The 24099-nt window shown below is 41.6% G+C and overlaps 1 protein-coding gene across 7 annotated transcripts in view; it reads left to right on the top strand.

Annotated features, from left to right (window-relative positions):
* LOC115160723 (growth factor receptor-bound protein 14) overlaps positions 1 to 24099 on the top strand; it is a 53646-nt gene that overhangs the window by 8867 nt on the left and 20680 nt on the right. For 4 of the 7 annotated variants that reach the window (XM_029711053.1, XM_029711054.1, XM_029711051.1 and 1 more), the window contains 2 exons: positions 1127 to 1259; positions 20418 to 20574. In XM_029711053.1, the coding sequence (XP_029566913.1) occupies positions 1127 to 1259; positions 20418 to 20574 (290 nt within the window). Of the gene's footprint in view, positions 1 to 1126; positions 1260 to 15820; positions 16136 to 19603; positions 19950 to 20417; positions 20575 to 24099 lie in introns of those variants that run through there. The other 3 variants (XM_029711058.1, XM_029711057.1, XM_029711055.1) reach the window with 3 other exon arrangements.

The raw sequence follows: 24099 nt of genomic DNA, 5'->3' as shown, positions 1-24099 counted from the left end.
CCTTTGTGTTCGCAGCGGTAGGGCAAAGAAGTCCCAGTTTGAAAAATAGCTGTAGACTTTGTACCTGTAAACACTTGTGGTGAACACACAGCTGTCAACGAGAGGATAGTTTTAGCCAATTTGGATAGTACACCGAAAGAACTGGACTCGAATCAAGCACCTGTTACTTTTCTGCTTGTAATTAGTAACTTAGTAACTGCTGTGTGTTTACAGAGCAGTAAGGAAATGTCAACGTGAGCCACCTTTTTTACCATTCAAGGCCTTCACTTATAAACTCTCAGTTTCATATCTTCTCATGCTACTACCGGAGAATGTGGTGACGCTTTTGTCAGCCTGGTCATTCCCACACGGACAGGGTTGTTTTTTTTTTCTTCCGTTTTCTTTCTCGATGTGAACGGATTAAACGGACACGCTTTGAGAAGTAAACAACAGAACGGCCATCAAGGCCGCTCCCTCGTACATGACACTATCAGAAATCCATATCAGATAAACAAGCATTATACACCGTATTTCAGTTGTGGATTCACTATGCATGAATGGGGTCGACATGGGTATACAGATTGTAGCCTATACAGAATGTATAGAGGGTGTATCACCAAACTCTCTTGATTAATGTCGCATTTAATGGGATTAATGCTGACTTGGAGAGAACTAGGCTCCAAAGTGCTATTTCTAAGCGGCCTCTGAGGTGGAGGGTGCATTGTTATCTGTTTTATCAAATATCGGTTTGTCCCTCTGCTGGGTGTGTCGTCTGACTGGCTGAGAGTGTGGGGGGGGGGGCAACACAGTCGCAGACATAGACACAGTGACACTGGCCGTCATCCATGTCTGTCTGGGAGGATCACCTGTTCAGTCATGCCGATCCCCTCGAATGTACAGAAGACACATTGTCCTCCTCAAAGGCCCCAACAATAGAGAGGAGGTATAGAACACTAGCTGGCCATACTCAAGCTTTAGTTTGGGTATAGACTGTAAAATCTGATGTCTCAGATAGACGCTAAGGAGATCCCTATGACTCTCTCTGTAGGCTCCAGACCGTCAGCCCTCCAGCAATCTAATATACAATCCCAATGACATTACCATGGCTGCCTCTGTTTTATATACTTCTTCTTTCCCTTTCCTCCAGGAAGAGTGAAGAGGGAGAGGAGTCTCTGCTGACTGACCCATTTCCAAACCCTTTCCCAGAACTTATTCCCTCAACCGTCTCATCCCTCGTCTCTGATTGTTTATTACCCTGGACCAAAAGCGGCGCAACTCAAGTGAGCAGATATTTTATTCCAGTCTGCGTTCTCTGTGTATTATAGAAAACACCAATTCCCCCTGTTATGTTTTAACGTCGAAAACCTCAGGCATTACATGTCATTCTAAATAGCACGGTACTGACGGGGGGGGAAAAAATACTAGCCGCAAGACACGTGTTTTCATTTAAATTCACCCATAGCTCGGTCATGTTTGGCTTGCGCTAAGCATCTGATACTGCAGGGCGCGAGGACGCAGAACCAGTTGTGCAAGTATGAAAATGAGGGGTTGAGAATGCCTTGTCAGCACACTCTACAGGGATCCACACTACGTGGGATTGTGAGATCCGGTCTTTACCTAGATTCTGTATCAGCACTAGTGTTACAATGAACGGCACACCCGGTCCGATGGCTAATGTCAAAATGAAGGCAGTACATCCGGAATAGGGTGACATTTGGGACGACGCCATAGAAAGTTGGAGAGAGTGGTGACTGTAAATGTGGGGGAGAGGAGACCTGGCACTGGATCAGCGTTCACTCCTTTAATAGATAGATCCCTGGCTCTGTTTTGGTTCTGCTTGATCTCATCACATGGAATTCCCTGTGCTTAAATGAATAACTCTTCAGTACCTTAACTTGTCCCTATACCTTTGTAATAACTGTAGTAACAACATTGTAGTTACGTATATAGAAACTGCGACGCAATTACGTGGTAAGAGTTGATCGGTATAGGTTATTTGTGTACATGCGGCTGTCTCCCACCTAGAGCATAGAAGAGAGAATTAACGTTGTGGTTTTGGGGGTTAGGTTTATTAATTAGTCTTACAGCAGATGCATGGTATACACAAGTTATTGTACACTATATTACTTTAACTTAAAGTAAGTGAAAAAATATATACTTTTTTGGGAGGGGATTCGATTCAGCCTGCACTGCGGAAAACCATACAACATGGTCACACAACTGCTCTTGCTGTTCCTGATCTACAGAAATTCATTTTTAATGATGTAATCAGGTTTTGTTTTCACTTCACTATCTCATTTTAATTTGAGTGAAAACATTAGAATTTTATCATTGTCAGGAGCAATGTTTTTTTTTTATTCTGCATGGATTTGATTCGATTTGTGCCAATGTTGTATCTGTACTGTATGATATATGAGCTTTTACAGAACCCATGCTAGGTGCCATTTACTAAACTGGGAGCACATTCATTATGTTCCAAGCTAACAATTATGGTTATGCTTTCAGAAATGACTGAACGTCAAAACGGAAAGCCTGCTATACATTATCCCCAAAACTGTCAAGTCAGGCTGGCTGTGGCTCGTTCGATGACCACACCACCCATTCCCTGGAGGCGATTGGTTCCCTGCAGGTGTTAATTACACTCACTGGGTATCTCTGGCTGAGGGAGGGGAGGGGATGAGGCAAGGGGGGTTAGTCCAACTGAGACCTCTGAGTCATGGTAAAGCCTGAAATTACAGAGCTCAGTGCTAACCAAAGAATATCAGCAGCGTTAGACCTCGCTCCTCAGCTTTTAATAATGAGTTGCTTTCAGAATGTATTTGTCGTTCTCCAGTTGTCTCCGGCGCCCATGCGATTTAGAATACTTTGTGATTTGCTAAAGGGAGGTAATCAGATTGTTGTTTGTTCTTCTGTATGTAGTCTGATAAGATGATTGTAGAGCTCGATTATCTTCCCAAAGAAACTAAAGTGTCAGTCTTCACTTGATACAGCAGTCTCAAATGAGCCCGTTAGGCCCGATCCCCTTTCCACTTGACCCAGGATTCACACTGAAAAATTTGTGGTTGCATTTCTCTAATGATCTCCTCGCTCTATTGTTTAAAAAAAAGTCCAAGGGATTAGCATGGATTTGGCTTTCTCTTTTGATTGTCAAGAGTGAAATACTTGGATTTCTCAGCATTGAAGAAGTATGCAGAATGACACCTTGGTGACCTCGGGCTGGAACAGTGTGGCTCCTTGTTAGCCTGTCTCAATGTGCTCCTTATGTAACACAATGATGAGAGCTGCATTCTCACCTGATTAGGCTGACAGGCTTTCACTCAGCCTTTTGAGCTGTTCCATTGTCGAGACAAAGGGAATATGTCAGACTGACCAGCTGTTTATGTGTCACAATCCCCCAGTCGCAGGGTCATGACCCATCCTCAGCAGCACTTGAGAAACCAGTGAAATCACTGCCCTAGCCCCATAAATGGGTGTGACAAGTCTGTCTATTGAATCCCCCAGGCTGTCTTTGAGGGTAGTCTGTCTCTAGGCAAAATTATTTACTCTCAACATTTTAAAGTGGGGCTGAACTTCCTGATTTAGCCTCGGTTTCAATTCTCCTCATTAGGTAATGTGACTGAGAATGAGATTTGGGTCTTGGAGGCGTGCTTTGGTGTGTGTTTGAATGGGGGAAGCGTTTGTACTTTCACTCTGCCAAAACAGTACATAGTTACAGTCAACCTTCTAGATAACTTGAAAGTCAAATCAGAGGGGTATACTATTGGATATGAGAGCAACGTCAACTCACCAACATTACGACCTGGAATACACAAGCATTTCGCTACACTCGCATTAACATCTGCAAACCATGTGTGTGTGACAAATAAAATTGGATTTGAAGCTAGATTTATTCAGGGTTTTCTAAAGCTAGCCAGCTTCAGTTAGCTTCACATTCCAGTCAGGCTTCATCCGTACTACGATGGTGGATATTGCTCATCCGCTTGCTGCTAACTCCAACGGGCTTGTAACTGTGCGTGCATGTCGCACGTTGCTAGTCGAACGCCGAACTCTTCATTGAGACAGTACTAAAACATCAATCCATGGGGGTCGTTCGATGTCATTTCAGCAAACCATGCCACCCACCATCTGACATAGAGAACTTATATTAGTTATTGGGGTGTGATTGACGTGGGTGGATTTTGAAAATGTATTTGCATTCTTCATCGCTAACTCATTGTTAAACAAATTTGGTCCAAATCGGATGTTAGGTACTAAACTCAGCAAAAAAAGAAACGTCCTCTCACTGTCAACTGCGTTTATTTGTATGAACACAACAAGATTCAACAATTGAGACATAAACTGAACAAGTTCCACAGACATGTGACTAACAGAAATTTAATGATGTGTCCCTGAACAAGGGGGGGGGGGGGTCAAAATCAAAAGTAACAGTCAGTATCTGGTGTGGCCACCAGCTGCATTAAGTACTGCAGTGCATCTCCTCCTCATGGAATGCACCAGATTTGCCAGTTCTTGCTGTGAGATGTTACCCCACTCTTCCACCAAGGCACCTGCAAGTTCCCGGACATTTCTGGGGGGAATGGCCCTAGCCCTCACCCTCCGATCCAACAGGTCCCAGACGTGCTCAATGGGATTGATATCCGGGCTCTTCACTGGCCATGGCAAAACACTGACATTCCTGTCTTGCAGGAAATCACGCACAGAACGAGCAGTATGGCTGGTGGCATTGTCATGTTGGAGGGACATGTAAGGATGAGCCTGCAGGAAGGGTAGCACATGAGGGAGGAGAATGTCTTCCTTGTAACGCACAGCGTTGAGATTGCCTGCAATGACAAGCTCAGTCCGATGATGCTGTGACACACTGCCCCAGACCATGATGGACCTTCCACCTCCAAATCGATCCCGCCCTAGTGTACAGGCCTCAGTGTAACGTTCATTCCTTCGACAATAAACGCGAATCCCAATCTGACAAAACCACGACTCGTCAGTGAAGAGTACTTTTTGCCAGTCCTGTCTGGTCCAGCGATGGTGGGTTTGTGCCGGTGATGTCTGGTGAGGACCTGGCTTACAATAGGCCTACAAATCCTTATTCCAGCCTCTCTCAGCCTATTGCGGACAGCCTGAGCACTGATGGAAGGATTGTGCGTTCCTGGTGTAACTTGGGCAGTTGTTGCCATCCTGTCCCGCAGTTGTGATGTTCGGATGTACCGATCCTGTGCAGGTGTTGTTACACATGGTCTGCCACTGCGAGGACGATCAGCTGTCCATCCTGTCTCCCTGTAGCGCTGACTTAGGCGTCTCACAGTATGGACATTGCAATTTAATGCCCTGGCCACATCTGCAGTCCTCATGCCTCCTTGCAGCATGCTTAAGGCACATTCACGCAGATGAGCAGGGAACCTGGGCATCTTTCTTTTGGTGTTTTTCAGAGTCAGTAGAAAGGCCTCTTTTAGTGTCCTAAGTTTTCACAACTGTGACCTTAATTGCCTACTGTCTATAAGCTGTTAGTGTCTTAATGACCGTTCCACAGGTGCATGTTCATTAATTGTTTATGGTTCATTGAACAAGCATGGGAAACAGTGTTTAAACCCTTTACAATGAAGATCTGTGAAGTTATTTGGATTTTTACGAATTATCTTTGAAAGGCAGGGTCCTGAAAAAGGGACGTTTCTTTTTTTTGCTGAGTTTATATTTATTGAATATTATATTAATCCTATAAATTCAAATGTCCAATTATGGTACAATGAGCTAGATTAATATCTCAGAGATCAAATTATATTTCAACAAAATAATGTTGCATCAATGCTAACCCTATCGGTTTCTAACAGAAACTATTTCAGAACAATCTGAGATGGTGGGTGTTTTTTGTGCTCTATGAGGGAATGACCCAAGGGCCGAGTCGGTGCCACATTTTCATTTGTGCCGAAATCAAAATGAAAGAAAAGTTATCTTGCAAATTCAGCAGGCTTTGGTGTAAAATAGGTTTTTTGAAGTGTCGTTTTTAATTTATTAGTTATCGTTAATGCCGTCTTTGGTGTGCTTATCAATGCACAAGCAACTTTTTTCTCACTCCTATCGATAAAATTGTTGTATTTAGTCATACACAAGTTTTACTGTGCGTTAAGTTTTAAATGCATTCTGTCATTACTAAATGTGTAATGTGATTTAGCGCACTGCAGTAAAAGGTTCATAAAATATGTAATCAGTCTTCTAACTCAAATGAAAGGGATGATGACTCAATCTTTGCGAGAGGGAAGGTGTCTGATTTCATTGGTCCTCACCCCTGAGTTAGCCTGCCCTGAGTTAGCCTGCCCTGAGTTAGCCTGCCCTGAGTTAGCCTGCCCTGAGTTAGCCTGCCCGGGGACAGATTAGTACTAAAGGGTTCTTTGCCATATAGATTTATCTAGTTAAAAGCTGAGCCGCTATCGTAGTACCGGTTATCCCGAGTTGAACTGAGTTGACCATCAGAAAGTATTCACACCCCCTTTGACTTTTTCCAAATTATGTTGTTACAGCCTGAATTTAAAATGAGATTTTTTTTGTCACTGGCATACACACAATATTCCATAATGTGAAAGTGGAATATTCCATAATGTGAAAGTGGAATTATGTTTTTAGAATTTTATTGAAATTAATAAAAAATGAAAGCTGAAATAGTTTGAGTCAATAAGTATTCAACCCCTTTGTTATGGCAAGCCTAAATAAGTTCAGGAGTAAACACTTGCTTAACAAATCACATAATAAATTGCATGGATTCACTCTGTGTGCAATAATAGTGTTTAACATTTATTTTTGAATGACTACCTCATCTCTGTACCCCACACATACAATTATCTGTAAGGTCCTTCAGTCGAGCAGTGCATTTCAAACACAGATTCAACCACAAAGACAAAGGAGGTTTTCCAATGCCTTACAAAGAAGGGCACCTATTGGTAGATGGGTAAAAAAAAAAAAAAGAATCTGACATTGAATATTGCTTTGAGCATGATGAGTTATTAATTACACTTTGGATGGCGTATTAATACACCTAGTCACTACAAAGTTACAGGCGTCCTTCCTAACTCAGTTGCTGGAGAGGGTGGAAACCACTCAGGGATTTCACCATAAGGCCAATTGTAACTACAACTGTTAGAGTTATGGTAGGAGAAAACGGAGGATGGATCCACAACATTGTACTTGGTCCACAATACTAACCTAAATGACAGTGTGAAAAGGAGGTCTGTAGATAATCAAACTATTCCAAAACATTGAATCCTGTTTGCAACAAGGCACTAAAGTAATACTGCAGAAAATGTGGCAATACAACACATTACTGAGTCCACTCTCCATATTTGCAAGCATATATGTGGCTGCATCATGTTATGGGTATGCTTGTAATCATTAAGGACTGGGGAGTTTTTCAGGATTAAAAAAAAAGAAACGGAATGGAGCTAAGCACAGGCAAAATATTAGAGGAAAACCTGGTTCAGTCTGCTTTCCACCAGACACTGGGAGATGAATTCACCTTTCAGCAGGACAATAACCTAAAACACAAGGCTAAATATACACTGCTCAAAAAAATAAAGGGAACACTTAAACAACACAATGTAACTCCAAGTCAATCACACTTCTGTGAAATCAAACTGTCCACTTAGGAAGCAACACTGATTGACAATAAATTTCACATGCTGTTGTGCAAATGGAATAGACAACAGGTGGAAATTATAGGCAATTAGCAAGACACCCCCAATAAAGGAGTGGTTCTGCAGGTGGGGACCACAGACCACTTCTCAGTTCCTATGCTTCCTGGCTGATGTTTTGGTCACTTTTGAATGCTGGCGGTGCTTTCACTCTAGTGGTAGCATGAGACGGAGTCTACAACCCACACAAGTGGCTCAGGTAGTGCAGCTCATCCAGGATGGCACATCAATGCGAGCTGTGGCAAGAAGGTTTGCTGTGTCTGTCAGCGTAGTGTCCAGAGCATGGAGACAGGCCAGTACATCAGGAGACGTTGAGGAGGCCGTAGGAGGGCAACAACCCAGCAGCAGGACTGCTACCTCCGCCTTTGTGCAAGGAGGAGCAGGAGAAGCACTGCCAGAGCCCTGCAAAATGACCTCCAGCAGGCCACAAATGTGCATGTGTCTGCTCAAACGGTCAGAAACAGACTCCATGAGGGTGGTATGAGGGCCCGACATCCACAGGTGGGGGTTGTGCTTACAGCCCAACACCGTGCAGGACGTTTGGCATTTGCCAGAGAACACCAAGATTGGCAAATTCGCCACTGGCGCCCTGTGCTCTTCACAGATGAAAGCAGGTTCACACTGAGCACGTGACAGACGTGACAGAGTCTGGAGACGCCGTGGAGAACGTTCTGCTGCCTGCAACATCCTCCAGCATGACCGGTTTGGCGGTGGGTAAGTCATGGTGTGGGGTGGCATTTCTTTGGGGGGCCGCACAGCCCTCCATGTGCTCGCCAGAGGTAGCCTGACTGCCATTAGGTACCGAGATGAGATCCTCAGACCCCTTGTGAGACCATATGCTGGTGCGGTTGGCCCTGGGTTCCTCCTAATGCAAGACAATGCTAGACCTCATGTGGCTGGTGTGTCAGCAGTTCCTGCAAGAGGAAGGCATTGATGCTATGGACTGGCCCGCCGTTCCCCAGACCTGAATCCAATTGAACACATCTAGGACATCATGTCTCGCTCCATCCACCAACGCCACGTTGCACCACAGACTGTCCAGGAGTCGGCGGATGCTTTAGTCCAGGTCTGGGAGGAGATCCCTCAGGAGACCATCCGCCACCTCATCAGGAGCATGCCCAGGCGTTGTAGGGAGGTCATACAGGCACGTGGAGGCCACACACACTACTGAGCCTCATTTTGACTTGTTTTAAGGACATTACATCAAAGTTGGATCAGCCTGTAGTGTGGTTTTCCACTTTAATTTTGAGTGTGACTCCAAATCCAGACCTCCATGGGTTGATAAATTGGATTTCCATTTATTATTTTTGTGTGATTTTGTTGTCAGCACATTCAACTATGTAAAGAAAAAAGTATTTAATAAGATTATTTCTTTCATTCAGATCTAGGATGTGTTGTTTAAGTGTTCCCTTTATTTTTTTGAGCAGTATACATAGGAGTTGCATACCAAGACAACCTTGAATGTTCCTGAGTGGCCAAGTTAGTTTTGACTTAGATTGGTTTGAAAATCTATGGCAAGACTTGAAAACCATCTTGTCAGAGCTTGAAGAATTAAAAAAATAATAATAATGTGGAAATATTGTACAAAGTTCTTAAGAGATTTACCAAGAAAGACTCACAGCTGTAATTGCTTTCAAATTTGATTCTAACGTGTTAACTTAGGGGTGTGAATACCTATGTAAATTACATACTTCTGTATGTAAGTTTCAGTACATTTGCTACAATTTCTAAAAACATGTTTTCACTTTGTCATTATGGGGTATTGTATGTAAATGAGGGAGAGTTTTTTTTTTTTTAAATCCATTTTGAATTCAGGCTGTAACCAACAAAATGTGTAATAAGTCAAGGAGTATGAATACTTTTCTAACACTGTAGTATAGGGCTCTGGTCTTGTCTGGAAGTAGCCTAGACTAGCTACCAACTTCTTTCGCTAATTATCTTCAGTTGGCCAGAGTGTGACCGTGGCAAAGTTGGTTTGACTTTGGATAAAATTGATGAGGACAAACATTTTTTTTTTATCCATCTACACACAATATCCCATAATGACAAAGCGAAAAACACGTAAAAAACCCCCAGAAATAAGTTATTTTCATAAGTTTTCAGACCGTTTGCTATGAGACTTGAAATTGACCTCCAGTGCATCCTGTTTCTGTTGATCATCCTTGAGCAATCGAGGGAGAAGGGCAATCGGGGGAGAAGGGCCTTATTCAGGGAGGTGACCAAGAACTCGATGGTCACTCTGACAGAGCTCCAGAGTTCCTCTGTGGAGATGGGAGAAACTTCCAGAAGGACAACCATCTCTGCAGCACTCCACCAATCAGGCCTTTATGGTAGTGGCCAGACAGAAGCCTCTCCTCAGTAAAAGGCACATGACAGCCCGCTTGGAGTTTGCCAAAAAGGCACCTAAAGGACTCTCAGACCATGAGAAACAAGATTCTCTGGTCTGATGAAACCAAGATTGAGCACTTTGGCTTGAATGCCAAGCGTCCCGTGTGGCTCAGTTGGTAGAGCATGGTGTTTGCAACGCCAGGGTTGTGGGTTCGATTCCCATGGGGGACCAGTACGGAGAAGAAAAAAAAAATATATGTATGCATTCACTACTGTAAGTCGCTCTGGATAAGAGCGTCTGCTAAATGACTAAAATGTAAAAAAAATGAAGGAAAACAGACTCCATCCCTACGGTGAAGCATGGTGGTGGCAGCATCAGGCTGTGGGGATGTTTTTCAGCGGTAGGGACTGGGAGACTAATCAAGATCTAGGGAAAGATGAACGGAGCAAAGTACAGAGGTCCTTTATGAAAACCTTCTCCAGTGTGCTCAGGACCTCAGACTGGGGTGAATGTTCACCTTCCAACAGGACAACGACCCTAAGCACACAGCCAAGACAATGCAGGAGTGGCTTCGGGACAAGTCTCTGAATGTCCTTCAGTGGCCAAGCCAGAGCCCGGACTTGAACCCAATCGAACATCTCTGGAGAGACCTGAAAATAGCTGTGCAACGATGCTCCCCATCCAACCTGACAGAGCTTGAGAGGATCTACAGAGAAGAATGGGAGAAACTCTCCAATTGCAGGTGTGCCTAGCTTTTAGTGTCATACCCAAGTAGTCTCAAGGCTGTAATCGCTGCCGATGGTGTTTCAATAAAGTACTGAGTAAAGGGTCTGAATACTTATGTGAATATCATTTTTATACATTTTTATACATTTGCTAATGTTTATGAAAATCTGTTTTTGCTTTGTCATTATGGGTTATTGTGTGTAGATTGAGGAAAATAAGGCTGTAATGTAACAAAATGTGGAAAAAGTCAAGGGGTCTGAATACTTTCCGAATGCAGTGTATATCGGTCGTTTTTGGTGGATTAAACGCTGATACAAATACATCCGTAAAAGGTCCACCGATATATCGGTCGGGCTCTACTATTGACATGTCTCGTGTACATTGTGTAATTAACTGATTATCCCTATGGGGCTAGATGGGGACATCGAATGTCAAACCAAATTGGCCATGGAATGGGAATTATGATCGGGGCGTGTGTAGCTGCTCTCAGAATGAATGATTACTTGGGTGCTGCCAGCTGAGGGCATATGGGCAGGATTGAAATAAACCCAACCCAATGAAAACTGTTACGCTAGCTACCCTTCATTCTGTGACATACAATTTTATCTCTCAAATCTCAGTTTTTATTATCCTATTTACACTTTGTCGTGAATTATAGTGTCTATATATCATCAGATTAATGATAAAGTCATGAATAACAAATAGAATTGCTTTACTTTCCTATTTTTATTTATTTTTTCTTCTTTTTTTTAAACACATTGTCCCACAAAAAGGAGAGATTAGTGTGTTAAATTATTAAAGATATAGGGATCAAACTAGTATCGGTGGTGTGTGCAATGGTGCTAGTTGCCGTGACAATCAGAGTAGCCAGTGTGCTTATACATGATTGACCAGGTTTTAGTTTACTGTGATTGGACTGAATGCCCATTTGGAATTGTACTAAGGCCCCTTGCTTGATATGCCATTGTTTTAACATGGGTTTTAAACGCTATTCCAGTCGTGAGAAAGCAGTTTGCCTGAGCCACTGTCAGCCGTGCATTTGCAATGTCATGGTGCATTTGCATAACCAAGCGGCAAGTCGTGACTGCTATGGGCGAGTCGACTCTCACATCAACTTCAACCAGCACTCATCCAAGAAAAACCCCATGCTCTGTTCTGCATCTCTAACACACGGTTGAGTTCATTTGTTATCCCTTTCTATTGTGTTTATCATTCGTTAAACTATTCAAATGGCATTCAAGCCAATTCATTAATGTCGTATAGAATATTATTCAAATACCGAATGTCTTTGGGGATGTGAAGTTGTTTAAAAAATTTTTTTGCAATTTTACGTCCATTTGTTATTGGGGTGTAGACACTTTGGCCACTGATCATTACCTTCTTGTTTGGGTACGTTACATACCGTGTAGTGACTGACACGGAATAGAATATTTCATGTTGGATCGCATGGAATGCGCAAAATGTTGTCACTTATAAAGAAAGAGGGGGCAACGTGGGCTAACGGCAGCCAGTGGATTAAGAGGGCAGATGTGGTGATAAGGGGAGTAAGTTTTATCAGTATCGGTCCTATAGTACTCCTGCTCCCTCAGCCATATCACAGCCACTTCTGTGACTACCTTGTGAAATAGAATACGTATGCACTTTGGAGCGTGACCTCGAGTCAGATCCCATTGGCAATGCCGGGGGACATGGCTCCTACCATGTCTTTGCAGCACCAAAGGCCCTCAGAAGGCTAGCACAAAGCCCTTCAATCCATACCATGCTTGGCAAGGTGTGCAAGGTAGACCCTATGTTTGTGTGGTAAGGAACGTGGTTGTGAAGAGACTCCTATTGGTAAATAAAACTCTTTACGGAAAGGAAATTGTTCCATGCCACAGCTTCTTGTGTACCGGTCGTATTTTGTCATTTGTAACACCTTTATTTGTAAGTTATTGGTGGTTACATTGCAATCCAATTGTTCATTATTAATAATTGCATAACGATTTTAATAACATCCATATCATTTTATAGACATCCATAGTAGAAAGTGCATAATATTGATGTCAGTACTTCTCAGAGGCGACATAAATGTCATATAACAAGGGCATATGTCCACATGTATTCTGGTGAGAGACTTTTAGGTTTACAGAACTGGTAGAGTGGAATGACACTCTGCTTGGCCCCTCACCAGGCAGACAGAAAGGCAGACATACCCCCCCCCTGCTTCCAGACAGTGTTGGTGTTCAGTTCTGCCTTCTGACTCAATGAGAATGTCTGCTACCAGTCTGGAGCTATCACTGTGTCATATCACAAGGAACCTATACCTTGTGTACACATGTCTAGGTGGACGATTTATGCTCTTATGATTTCAGGTCCGGCACAGTCAAGTCAAACCGGATAGCACGATGTAAGAATGACCATTTTGTTTTTGTGTTATAAAATAATATTAAGAGCACATAAGAAATAATGCTGTAATATGGATGGAAATATCAATTTGAATGTACAGTTTACGGAATGTACAGTTGAAAGAAGTAGGATAGCTGTGTTTCTGTTGCGATACCTCGCAACAAAGGTATTTGTGCGTAATTATTGACCTGCATTTTCTAGGGAGTTAGTTTTATTTGCAGGCAGTCATGTGGGGTCAGATACAGTTCCTCCTCCACATCCAGCCCTGGTGTGTGTGTGTGTGTGTGTGATGGCTGCAGACTGGCGAGACTCAGGCCTGCTGCTCAGCTCTGGGAGGGCCTGTGGAGGGTTCTTGTTTGAATCAAGCCCTGGTCAAGAACAGAGTGTCTGGAGCCGACTTTGTTGTGAGAGCTGCGGAGACGCCGTTATCAATTTGGCTCCATTAATTCAGATTCATTTTTGCACTCTAGGATAACTAGCAGCGTCTGCTTGTCTGTGTCCTCAAGACCATGTGCTGCGGTTCCAGATAAACAGTGAGCTTGGGAAGGACTCCTCGTCCGTTCTCATGAGGGGAAATGTATGAAATTCACTGCTGTGCTGCCTGCCTGCCTGCCAACCCCCCCCCCCCCCCCCCCCATTCTGGGAGGAAGGAAGGAGTGTGCAAGGAATCCTCCCACTTCTACAATGTGTCCAGATTTAGTCTAAACTATGGTGCATGGTCTGATTCTGACCTGTTTACTGCGTTGTACATTTCATGCTCTTTCAATTAGTACATGAAGCCGGATAATGTATTGAAAATTAAACACAAGTTGTTTTTTTGTTTTTTTCTTGTTGAATTTATTCAAATGTATCCCAATGGGGCCCTGTGTGGCTCAGTTGGTAGAGCATGGCGCTTGCAACGACAGGGTTGTGGGTTTGATTCCCACGGGGGACAAGTGCACTAACTACTGTAAGGGCATCTGAAAATTCACTAAAATGTAAAATTATATCCGTTTCTGTATAGAATGTGGTTGATTTAAATAATAAGCCCTTTTAAAATAATACATGTTTTTTTCTAGTCTCTTTTTATTTCTCATAATATAGTCAGTGTATTATCTTCTCACTGAAGTTGCCTTCTCTGCTTGACATTTTAAGATTGATAGGAGAGTTTTGGCTCGAACGCTGAGCTTTGCCCTGCAGAAAGAAATATGTAGCAGAGCCGAACTGGCCTGTGCATGTGTGGTCCGTATCTAACAATGCATTTCTGGGCACTTTTCGGCTGTGACCCATTATAGGTCCTAGCTAAATGCATTACTGGGTTTTATGAAAAGAGATCTAGCACTCTTGGATGTTTCTAGTGTCCTGTGTCCAAGGACATGTTTCTCCTGCCCTTTTTAATAAGACTTAAACGCTTGAACTTTTCCAACAAAAGCATAACTTATCATCATTATCAAATTCCCCTTTTACCTCAGACTTTTTAAAGGTTCATCAGCAGTTAGCGTTTGGCAGAAGGGGGCTAGGTATAATTGTTTAGCAATGTAGGAATTAAAATGGATGTTTTGTCAGGGCCAAATCCCCTTTTCCCCTTCGAAGATTTCTTTGAAGACATATTTATTTAATGTGTAACCAGGGTTGGTTAGTAACGGATTACATGTAGTGGGGAGTACGTAATCCGATTACAAATATGAATTAACTGTAATCAATCCGGATTACTTTTTCTTTTAAAAATGTGTAATTTGGATTACAGTTACATTCTTAAATACAGCTGATCACATTTGGGATTACGTCATGTCATATTAAGTGGAAACATTTATAAAACATTGTCAGCATTACTAACACTGTGTAACTCCTTTATCAGACCATTGAGAGTGACTTTAATTATTACATCATTAACTCTAATGCATACTGTAGCAGCCTGCTCCTACTTCATAAAGACTTCTTTGTTCATCCTTACAGTAAAACAGATGTGGATAATGAATTGTGGCAATTGTGGCTGTGGGAACAACTTGGTGCAGATCTATTTTGAACCCCCCCCCCCCAATTCACAGCCTGCCAACCACCTCTCCCCCAATCCTCTCTATTTGCCTGCTGAGATTTGTTTCATGCATCTTTTCCTTGCTGTAGTGTTGTATAGATATTAAATCAGCCATGCACTATTATCCATTACCTATATTTGCACTTAACTTACTATTTTTTTACGATACGAAATTAGGAGAAATTAAATATGGAAATGCGCTTCAAATGTGATTTGATGGGTAATATTGTGGACGTATTTGCAAATTACATTATTCTAAAGTTGGCAACATTTCTACACCATTTTATAGTACAATGATATCATTGAATATACCAACATGATCATATATATATTGTTATGGTAAAGAAGAAAGAGGTGTCAGTGCTACTAAAGAACTAGGCATTGATTACCCTCAAAGTTTTCAGTTTTCATGCAACAACAAAAAAATAAACCTCATGTTGCATTTGTACCAATGGAAATACAGTCCCTGAGCTGCTAGAAATGAGCAACTACATTACTATAAATAATACAGTACACCTATTAACTTTTGTGTACCATTTGTAATCTTGATATAAAGTAATTTTTGCTTTCTGGCTTTCTCTGACCTTCTGCATTGTAACTATAGTCCTCCTTGGAACTATTTTTATCAAGAGTTGTTTGTGGCTTGATAAAGTGGCTTTCTTTAAGAGAGAGAGAGAAAAAGTTTTCGTTTTCCAAGGACAAAGGAGGAGTTTATTGTTCAGAGACTACTTCTCTGTCTCACACATTCAGTGTGCACGATCTCACTGTAGAGATATACTGTGCAAAGTGCATTCTATAGCATACAGTAGAATCACTTTCAGTACAGAGGCTTCTGAATATTTTAGATATTAACATTGTGATACTGTTTGGTTTTTCTAAAATAATTAATAGAATACCCGTGTTTACAATTAAGAGATATATGGATACATTTCACCTTAGTTGTTGTGTACTGAAGAACGAAACATGAATTTCAATACGAGAAGAGTCACCTTGCCTGCCATTACTCCACTTTGTCTTCAGAAGCGGGTAGGAAATGAGCCTGTTACCTTCCTCTCTTTGCCACCTTGTGCATGACTTCTGCATTCTTCAACTATCCTAATTGTGTCCGTGTTAAATAGTAACATTTGGATTCAACTAAACATAGAAGTGAAAAACTGTGTGTGTGAAATATGTTTATTCATCGACATTTCTGAACCAGTTTGACTTGGTAAAAAAAAACGGACCTCAAATCCAGATATCCGGGTAGTTTCGCTTGATCCTTTGGAATGTGCTTCAGCCTTTTCTATCAGTCATCACATTTTCTTTACATTCAATTCATGCATTTGTCTTCAGTACATATTTCCCTTTTATTTCTGAAGTACAGTATATGGCAGTCATTACAGGGCCCATGCGTCTTCTGAGGTTAGCTACAGTTGTCTCCTCTGTTGTGTGTGTTACTAGCTGGCCTACATTTTGCACCAGAAGCTTCCGTAGATCTAGCGGGTTTATAGTAGCGGCAAAATAATGTGACGAGATGTTGCAGTCAGAGCACTTATTCCAAAACAATGGTTGACATTAAAACGCAATTGTGTCCACGTATTTCAGAAGACGCAATGAACTCAGACTAACAAATTGTGATGACATCACTCGAACGATGAATGAACCAAGAAGTGATTTGGAATGCAAAACATCTGACAGCTTGAGATATGTGTCTATAATTGTCTATAAACCTGTGTGACAAAAATGACACTAGAGTGAGCCATTTCAAGGTTCTGTGTGAGCCTGTTGAACCACTCTTGAGAAGCACCACTGTTAAATGTGTAAAAGGTTTGCCCTAGCATTATTTATGGTCTTTCAACATATTCTTGGTTTGGTGTCCTGAGTACCTGAACATGTATTGTTAAAATAAGTTAAGCATTAATCAGACCCATGAAATGAAAGGTTTGACATTTTACATGGCAGAAACAGAATATACAATGTTGAACTAAAATACCTCAAAATAAGAGCAGTAGGGCAAAGAGGCCCATGAGTAGCAGCTAGACCTGCTGTGCCCAGACAGACAGGGAGTTGAAGCTTGTGGAGGAGTAGCCTGGTTAACTGAGCTTATCCAGTGCTTTGCCGTAGTGAAGGGCACTGTGGATGTACAGTGGAAACACACTGAATCGAGCTGTGGGCGTGGAGTTCAAGGTAAAACCAGTACACACTAATTGGTAAACCGGTGTCTGCAATCTTGTCCTTGAGATAAAGAGGACTTATAGAACTGTCTATGCTTTGCTTAACAACGCTATATTTAGGCCGGCGCAAATGTCTTTCCTTTCTCAATAGAAGACCATTGAGACTCAGCACATCATGTTCCTTTCTTCCCGGAGTTCTGCACATTTTGGATGTCCAACAATGCGGCCGTCGACGGGGAAGGACGGGAGTAGAATTTGGGTTGCAGTTAGTACTGCTTCATAGCTCGTAGCACTGCTTAGCTTTGTCATCACCATTATCGTTATCACTGTTGCCCAACTCCTATCTTATTTCCCTCACCCTGTGCAGGGGCTGACAGGGAAAAGGGCTATGTCATTGTTTTAAGTTTCCTCAGTTCCAGAACGACTGTAATTATCTGAAGTTAATCATGGGCACACTTCACATTTACTTTGGACCGAAATGCACTTTGGTATTTAGTTTCACAGTTCCAGAATCACTGTGATTGCACTCGGCACTACTTTTCACTTTAAACTGCAGCATTAAGCAGTCGTTATATATTCAATCCTCTTTGTTGTAGCATTTAGGTGTTATCTTTTGGATATAATGAAGACCATATAAATGACTTAAGTCGTCATAAAGTCGGGTAGAAAATAGCGGACTTTATCAATCTTTCTAGGGAAGGTTTTGTAAAGGAACCGCAATAACTACCTGTATATTAGTAGTATGACACTTTAGAGGAGTGAGTTTGGGAGTTGGAGTTGTGGTCTGTCGAAATAAAAACAAGTGTAGGTCTGCACATGGAGCAGCATGGCTACCTGATGAATGCATCTCTTTGTCCTCGTTGACACAGAAAGCAGCCGTTCACAGCAGCATTTTATCTGGCCTCGCCGTTCATTTTACTCCCTGGAACAAGTGATTTATCATGCATACTGTAGCCAGTCACTTCAACCCTAGTTGAAACATGCTATGAGCAATGATCAAACCCATATAGGAGCAGTCTTGGACTAGTGTGGGTTCAGACTGTTGGAAGGATTCATTAGATTGAACTAAGCACTTTATTTTTGCTGTTAGTGAGTTGTGAACTTTTGCTGTCTGTGATCTTGTATCTCCAGTTAAGAGAGTAGTTCACCAAATGAGGACGGAACCAGAGGATTTTGTTGCGGAGTGTTGAATGTCTTTTTGTTTTTTAAGTACCTCATCAAATATTTGTCCAACGCTCTCTGAAGGATGGTAGACATTGATATTCATAAAGAGATATGCAGTCTATATGGAGCTCTGCAGATCACCCCAGGTATAAGGACATACAGGCCATATTGTTTCTCTTGTTAAGAATACAGAGGCCGGGTGCTGCATGCCGTATGCGTAACACTACAGTCATTTACAATGCATATGTAGCATTCAAATAAAACAATTCACTTTAAATGAACACGATGTTCTGTCAGCACAGTTCATCTATAAAGGGCTTCAATGTATTAAAATATCCTCTTGGCACAAACATTTTAAACCTGGTGTGTTAGAGCGTTCATTCCAGTGTTTGTGTTGAGGATAGGGCTGGCACAATTACCGTGTAACCGAGGGTTATGGGTGAAGATTGTCATGAAAATAAAATAACCGCCATAACCTTAAAAAAAACAGAATTTGTGCGGATAAGTCATTGCTGCAATGTACAAGATGATTACAGTGTCTCATTATCATTAGCTTGTCTGTCTGTACTGTACAGGCAACTCACCAAGGGGACATTGGCTGTTAAAGTAACCCCAGTAATGCAGTCCCTTTTTGTTTTTGTTAGGTACCTACAAAGGGAAATCTTATTTTTTATATATTTTTTATTTTTTGTCTTGTAAATCTCAGCACTGACTGATTTGAATCACTAGATCGTCTACTTCATTGTGGGGTGATGTCATAGCTGAAGTTTGTGATTCGCTGCGGGCTCCTTAAGGGCACTAACCCCAGCCCTGCTGGAGCACTGTGACCTCCTTTCTCTCCACAAAAGAGGGCTGGAGCGTCCTGCCCAACCGATCCGCCTTAAACCAAGACCCAAGCACACAGAGGCAGCCAGCTGATCTTTACTGTGCCTCTCTCCCTCCCCCTCTCCCCGCCCACCCCTGTCAACTTTAGACAAGGTTGACCCGACTAGCATTACATTTAACTAGCACCTTTTGTAATTGCTTTTGAGCTCATGCAGGGCTTTATGCTAAGAACTCGACTTGCCATGGCTGTGTGAATAGGGAGGGGGGAGCGAGCCTTGTGACTCTTTTCTCCTCCTCCTCCTCCTCCTCCTGGGGTGTGTGGAGCAGAGCAGGCTGATCCTGGTCTCTTTTTACTTGAGGAAAAGGTGGCAGGTGATTGGGCCAGAGCCTCGGTGACATATATCTGTGGAGTCAGGAAAACACTGTGATCAGAGGCAGCTCTTTCTAATTAGCTCATTTCAGCTCCACTGCAGTAAATAGAGAGAGAGGGCGAGAGAGGGCTCTGCTTTTCGCTTCCCAGCTGACACTGACTCGCTGCTCTGCTTTTTTTGTTCTGCTCAGCTCTGCGCTGTCTGCCTGTCTGGTGCATGTTTCCATGTTCCTCACTAAAAGCCTGGTTTACAATGCTGTGCACTCAGCCCTACATAGGCTGCAGAGTTGGCTCAAATTCACACGTTTGCTTGTCTCCCAACAGAGGGGTAAGTTGTGATGTTAGATGGATTTGTTAGTAACTTATTTGGTGTTTTGTGTTAATATTTCATGACTGTTGAGTTTCTCTGTGATTATTTTTAATGCAGAACTGTAACATAACTGTTGTGAATGGAGAAAGATAATTGGAGCAATAGTACAGTACTTTGTTATGGACACATTCACCAACATTTGGGAGAATTTGGTGCTGTTGTGTGTGTGGGTTGAATGATTGTGGGGTAGAATTATCACGGGCTTTGTTGCTGATGTGATTTCACCTACCTAATATCTTAGGCTTGGAGAACATTTGAAAATCCTATGCATTAGAAATTACGCCTCCCTACCCCTATTTCCTGCCTTGTTGGTTATTTGTAATGTCTTGATGTACATTTTGATATATGTAAATGTCAGGTATGTATATATTTTATATCATACAGATGTAGTTCGTGTCAATGTGCTTTTTTTCTTCTTCACTGCAGGTAATCAAAGTGTATAATGAGGACAATACCAGTCGCGCAGTAGAGGTTCCCACTGACATCACAGCCCGGGACATCTGCCAGTTGTTTGTCATGAAGAATCATTGCATTGACGACCACAGCTGGACTCTGTTTGAGCATCTCTCTCATCTAGGCATAGGTAAAAATTCTATTGAATACATCTTTATTTATCCTATCAGAGGCAATTAAGAAAGTCAAGTCGGTTTTCCAAGTATCAAATCGACACAATCCTCCACATATAAAAATACAGTATACCTGATTACAGTGATTTGCAGTGCCTTGCAGAAGTATTCAGACTCCTTGGATTTCTTGACGCTTTATTGTGTTGCAAAGCGGGATTAAAAATGGATGATTCGTCAACAATCTACACAAAATACTCTAATGTTAAAGTGTACGTTTGTTTGTGCAACGACTAAAATATAGTCGTTGCATAAGTATTTAGGCAAACCTAAATTAGTTCAGGAGGAAAATGTGGCCTTAAAAAATCACATAAATTACATGGACTCTGTGTGAAATAATACGGGTTGACATGATTTTTTTTTTTTTAATGACCATCCCTTCCTCTGTCCCCCATTTATACAACATCTGTAAGATCCCTCAGTCAAGTATTGAATTTCAAGCACCGATTCAACTACAAAGACCAGGGAGCTTTTTGAAATCCTCATAAAGGAGGGCAGTGATAGGTCCATGGCTAACAAGAACAATTCAGACATTGAATATCTCTTTAAGCATGGTCAAGTTAACAATTATGCTGTCGATTTTTATAAATGAAACCACCCAGACACATCACAGATACAGTCGTCTTTCTGAACTGAGCTGCAGGACAGGAATGAAACTGCTCAGGGATGTTACCATGAGGCCATTGGTGATTTTAAAAGAGCTACAGAGTTCAATGTCTGTGATGGTAGAAAACTGAGGATGGATCAACAACATTGTAGTGACCTAAATGAAGAATACAAATATGCAGAACATGCATCTTGTATTCAAAAAGGCACTTAAGTAATACTGAAGAAGAAAAGTACAGCAAAGGAATACACTTTTTGCCTAAATGCAGAGCTAATGTTTTGGGCAAATCCAACACAACACATCACTGAGTAACTGCCTCCTGATTTTCAAGCATGGTGGTGGCTGCATCATGGTATGGGTATGCTTGACATTGGCAAATACTGTGGAGCTTTTCAGGATAAAAAGAAACAGGATGGAGCTAAGCACAGGCAAAATCTTTGAGAAAAACCTGCTTGTCTGCTTTACACCAGAGACTAGAAGAGGAGTTCCCCTTTCAGCAGGACAATAATCTACAACACAAGGCCAAATCAACACTGAAGTTGCTTACCAAGAAGACCGTGACTGTTCCTAAGAGGCCAAGTTACCATTTTGTGTAACACTTTATTTTAAGTTACACATATGTGACACTAGTAGTTTATAATTGTGTATATAAGCAACTAATAAGGTCTTTCCTTGTTATTACTCATGTATTATACCTTAAGTATTTTCTTATTCTAACACAAGTCATAAATTACTGGTCAATCATTAATAACTGAATTGTTAGCCATAATAAAGACATATTAGTTGTTAATTAATAGCAAGTTACACCAGAAACATATTCTTTGTAAGCTGTCTCAATATGGAACTAATAAGGACATAGTAATTTTTTATTTTTTTTTAGCAGAAATTACCTCCTTGGACAGGAGGCACACCTCCCCACATAAATTATGTCATATAGCCAACAAATCAAGTGAAACATTTCACATACACTATGGAAGTTTAGATGCTAATTGTTTGTCTTTTAAATCAGAATTACCATAATATTAGCACTCGTGGCATGTATATCTATGGATGTTTGGTGGCTAATTATTTACGTAAAATGTTGACTTGTGCTGGGATTCAATCTGATCGTGCGTTACAGCATGCTTGACTTTTACAGGTAATTTAATGCTAGCTGTTCCTGTAGACTTCCAGTCATTGTGCTAATGCTAGTTACTAAAGCTAACTTCCTTCATACTGGACACCAGGGGTTGGAACTGGTTCAGGGCAGTGGAGGCTGCTGAGGGGTCAGATGGTTTAGACCCTTCTTTAAGGTTGCTGCCCCTATCTCTGACCTTTTTAACCTTTCTTTCCTCTCTGGGGAGGTTCCCATTGCTTGGAAGGCAGCCATGGTGCGTCCTTTATTTAAAGGGGGAAAACAAGCTGATCCTAACTGTTATAGGCCAATTTCTATTTTGCCCTGTTTATCAAATGTGTTGGAATAACTTGTCAAGAAAGCCAGTCAGTTGATTATTGACGTCTATTGTATTCTCTTGGGTACTCAATCTGGTTTCCGCCCAGGTTATGGAAGTGTCACTGCAACCTTAAAAGTCCTAAATTATGTCACCATTTCCCTTGATTCTAAGCAATGTTGTGCTGCTATTTTTATTGACTTGGCTAAAGCCTTTGATACGATAGACCATTCCTTTCTTGTGGGCCGGCTAAAGAGTATTGGTGTCTCTGAGGGGGCTTTGGCCTGGTTTGCTGACTACTTCTCTCAAAGATAAAGTGTATAAAGTCAGAACATCTGCTGTCTTAGCCATTGCCTGTCACCAAGGGAGTACCCCAAGGCTTGATCCTAGGCCCCATGCTCTTCTCAATTTACATCAATTTACATGGCTCAATCAGTAGGAAGCGCTCTCAGCCATTTATATGCAGATGGTAGTCATATACTCAGCTGGCCCCTCCCCGGATTTTGTGTTAAACGCTCTACAACAAAGCTTTCTCTGCCCTTAACCTCTACGGGCTACGGGGGCAGTATTGAGAATTTTGGAAAAAATATGTGCCCATTTTTAACTGCCACCTACACCAACTCAGAAGCTAGGATATGCATATTATTACCAGATTTGGATAGAAAACACTCTGAATTTTCTAAAACAGTTTGAATGGTGTCTGTAAGTATAACAAAACTCATATTGCAGGCAAAAACCTGTGAAAAATAGATTAAAAAAATGAGAATTTTGTGACTGTACTATTTAGTGTCATTGTTTAATAGATACCACAGTGAGAAAGGATTCAGTTCGCAACTCCTACTGCTTCCACTAGATGTCAACGATCTTTAGAAAGTTGTTGGAAGCATCTGTCATGAATACAGACCGAATTAGAATGCTTACAAGTTGACACGTCATCACTTCATTTTTTGCGCCTGCGCATGAATCTGAGAAGAGTGTCTTTGTCATAATCGTTTATTCTAGACACTTGATAGATTGTGTGAAAATATTACTGATGTTTACTGATGTTTCACGTTAAAAATGGACCAAAAGATTAATGCTAAACAACGTTTGACATGTTTGAACAAACATAAATAGATTATTTACTAGGTTTTTTTTAGCTTTTCGGCGTGACTTTACACTGCCCACCTCATTTTGTGGGAGCCTACTGAACGCTAACTATTTGGACATAAATTATGAACTTTGTCAAAAGAAACCACATTTGTTCTGGACCTGGGATCGCTGGCAGCGCCTTCTGATGGAGATAATCAAAGGTAAGGGGATATTTAGAATGTTATTATCGATATTAGATGATGCTAATGCTAACGGTATAGCTTAGCTTAGCTTAGCTTAGCTTATAGCTTAGCTTATGTTGTTAGCATAGTACCCAGTTTATAGCAAAATGTGATTTCCCAGTAAAGTTATTTTGA

The sequence above is a fragment of the Salmo trutta genome, chromosome 24 (assembly GCF_901001165.1).
Source record: "Salmo trutta chromosome 24, fSalTru1.1, whole genome shotgun sequence".
NCBI classification, from domain to species: domain Eukaryota; kingdom Metazoa; phylum Chordata; class Actinopteri; order Salmoniformes; family Salmonidae; genus Salmo; species Salmo trutta.
Note: the sequence above shows the minus strand (reverse complement) of the source record. Positions and strands in the feature narration are given on the sequence as shown.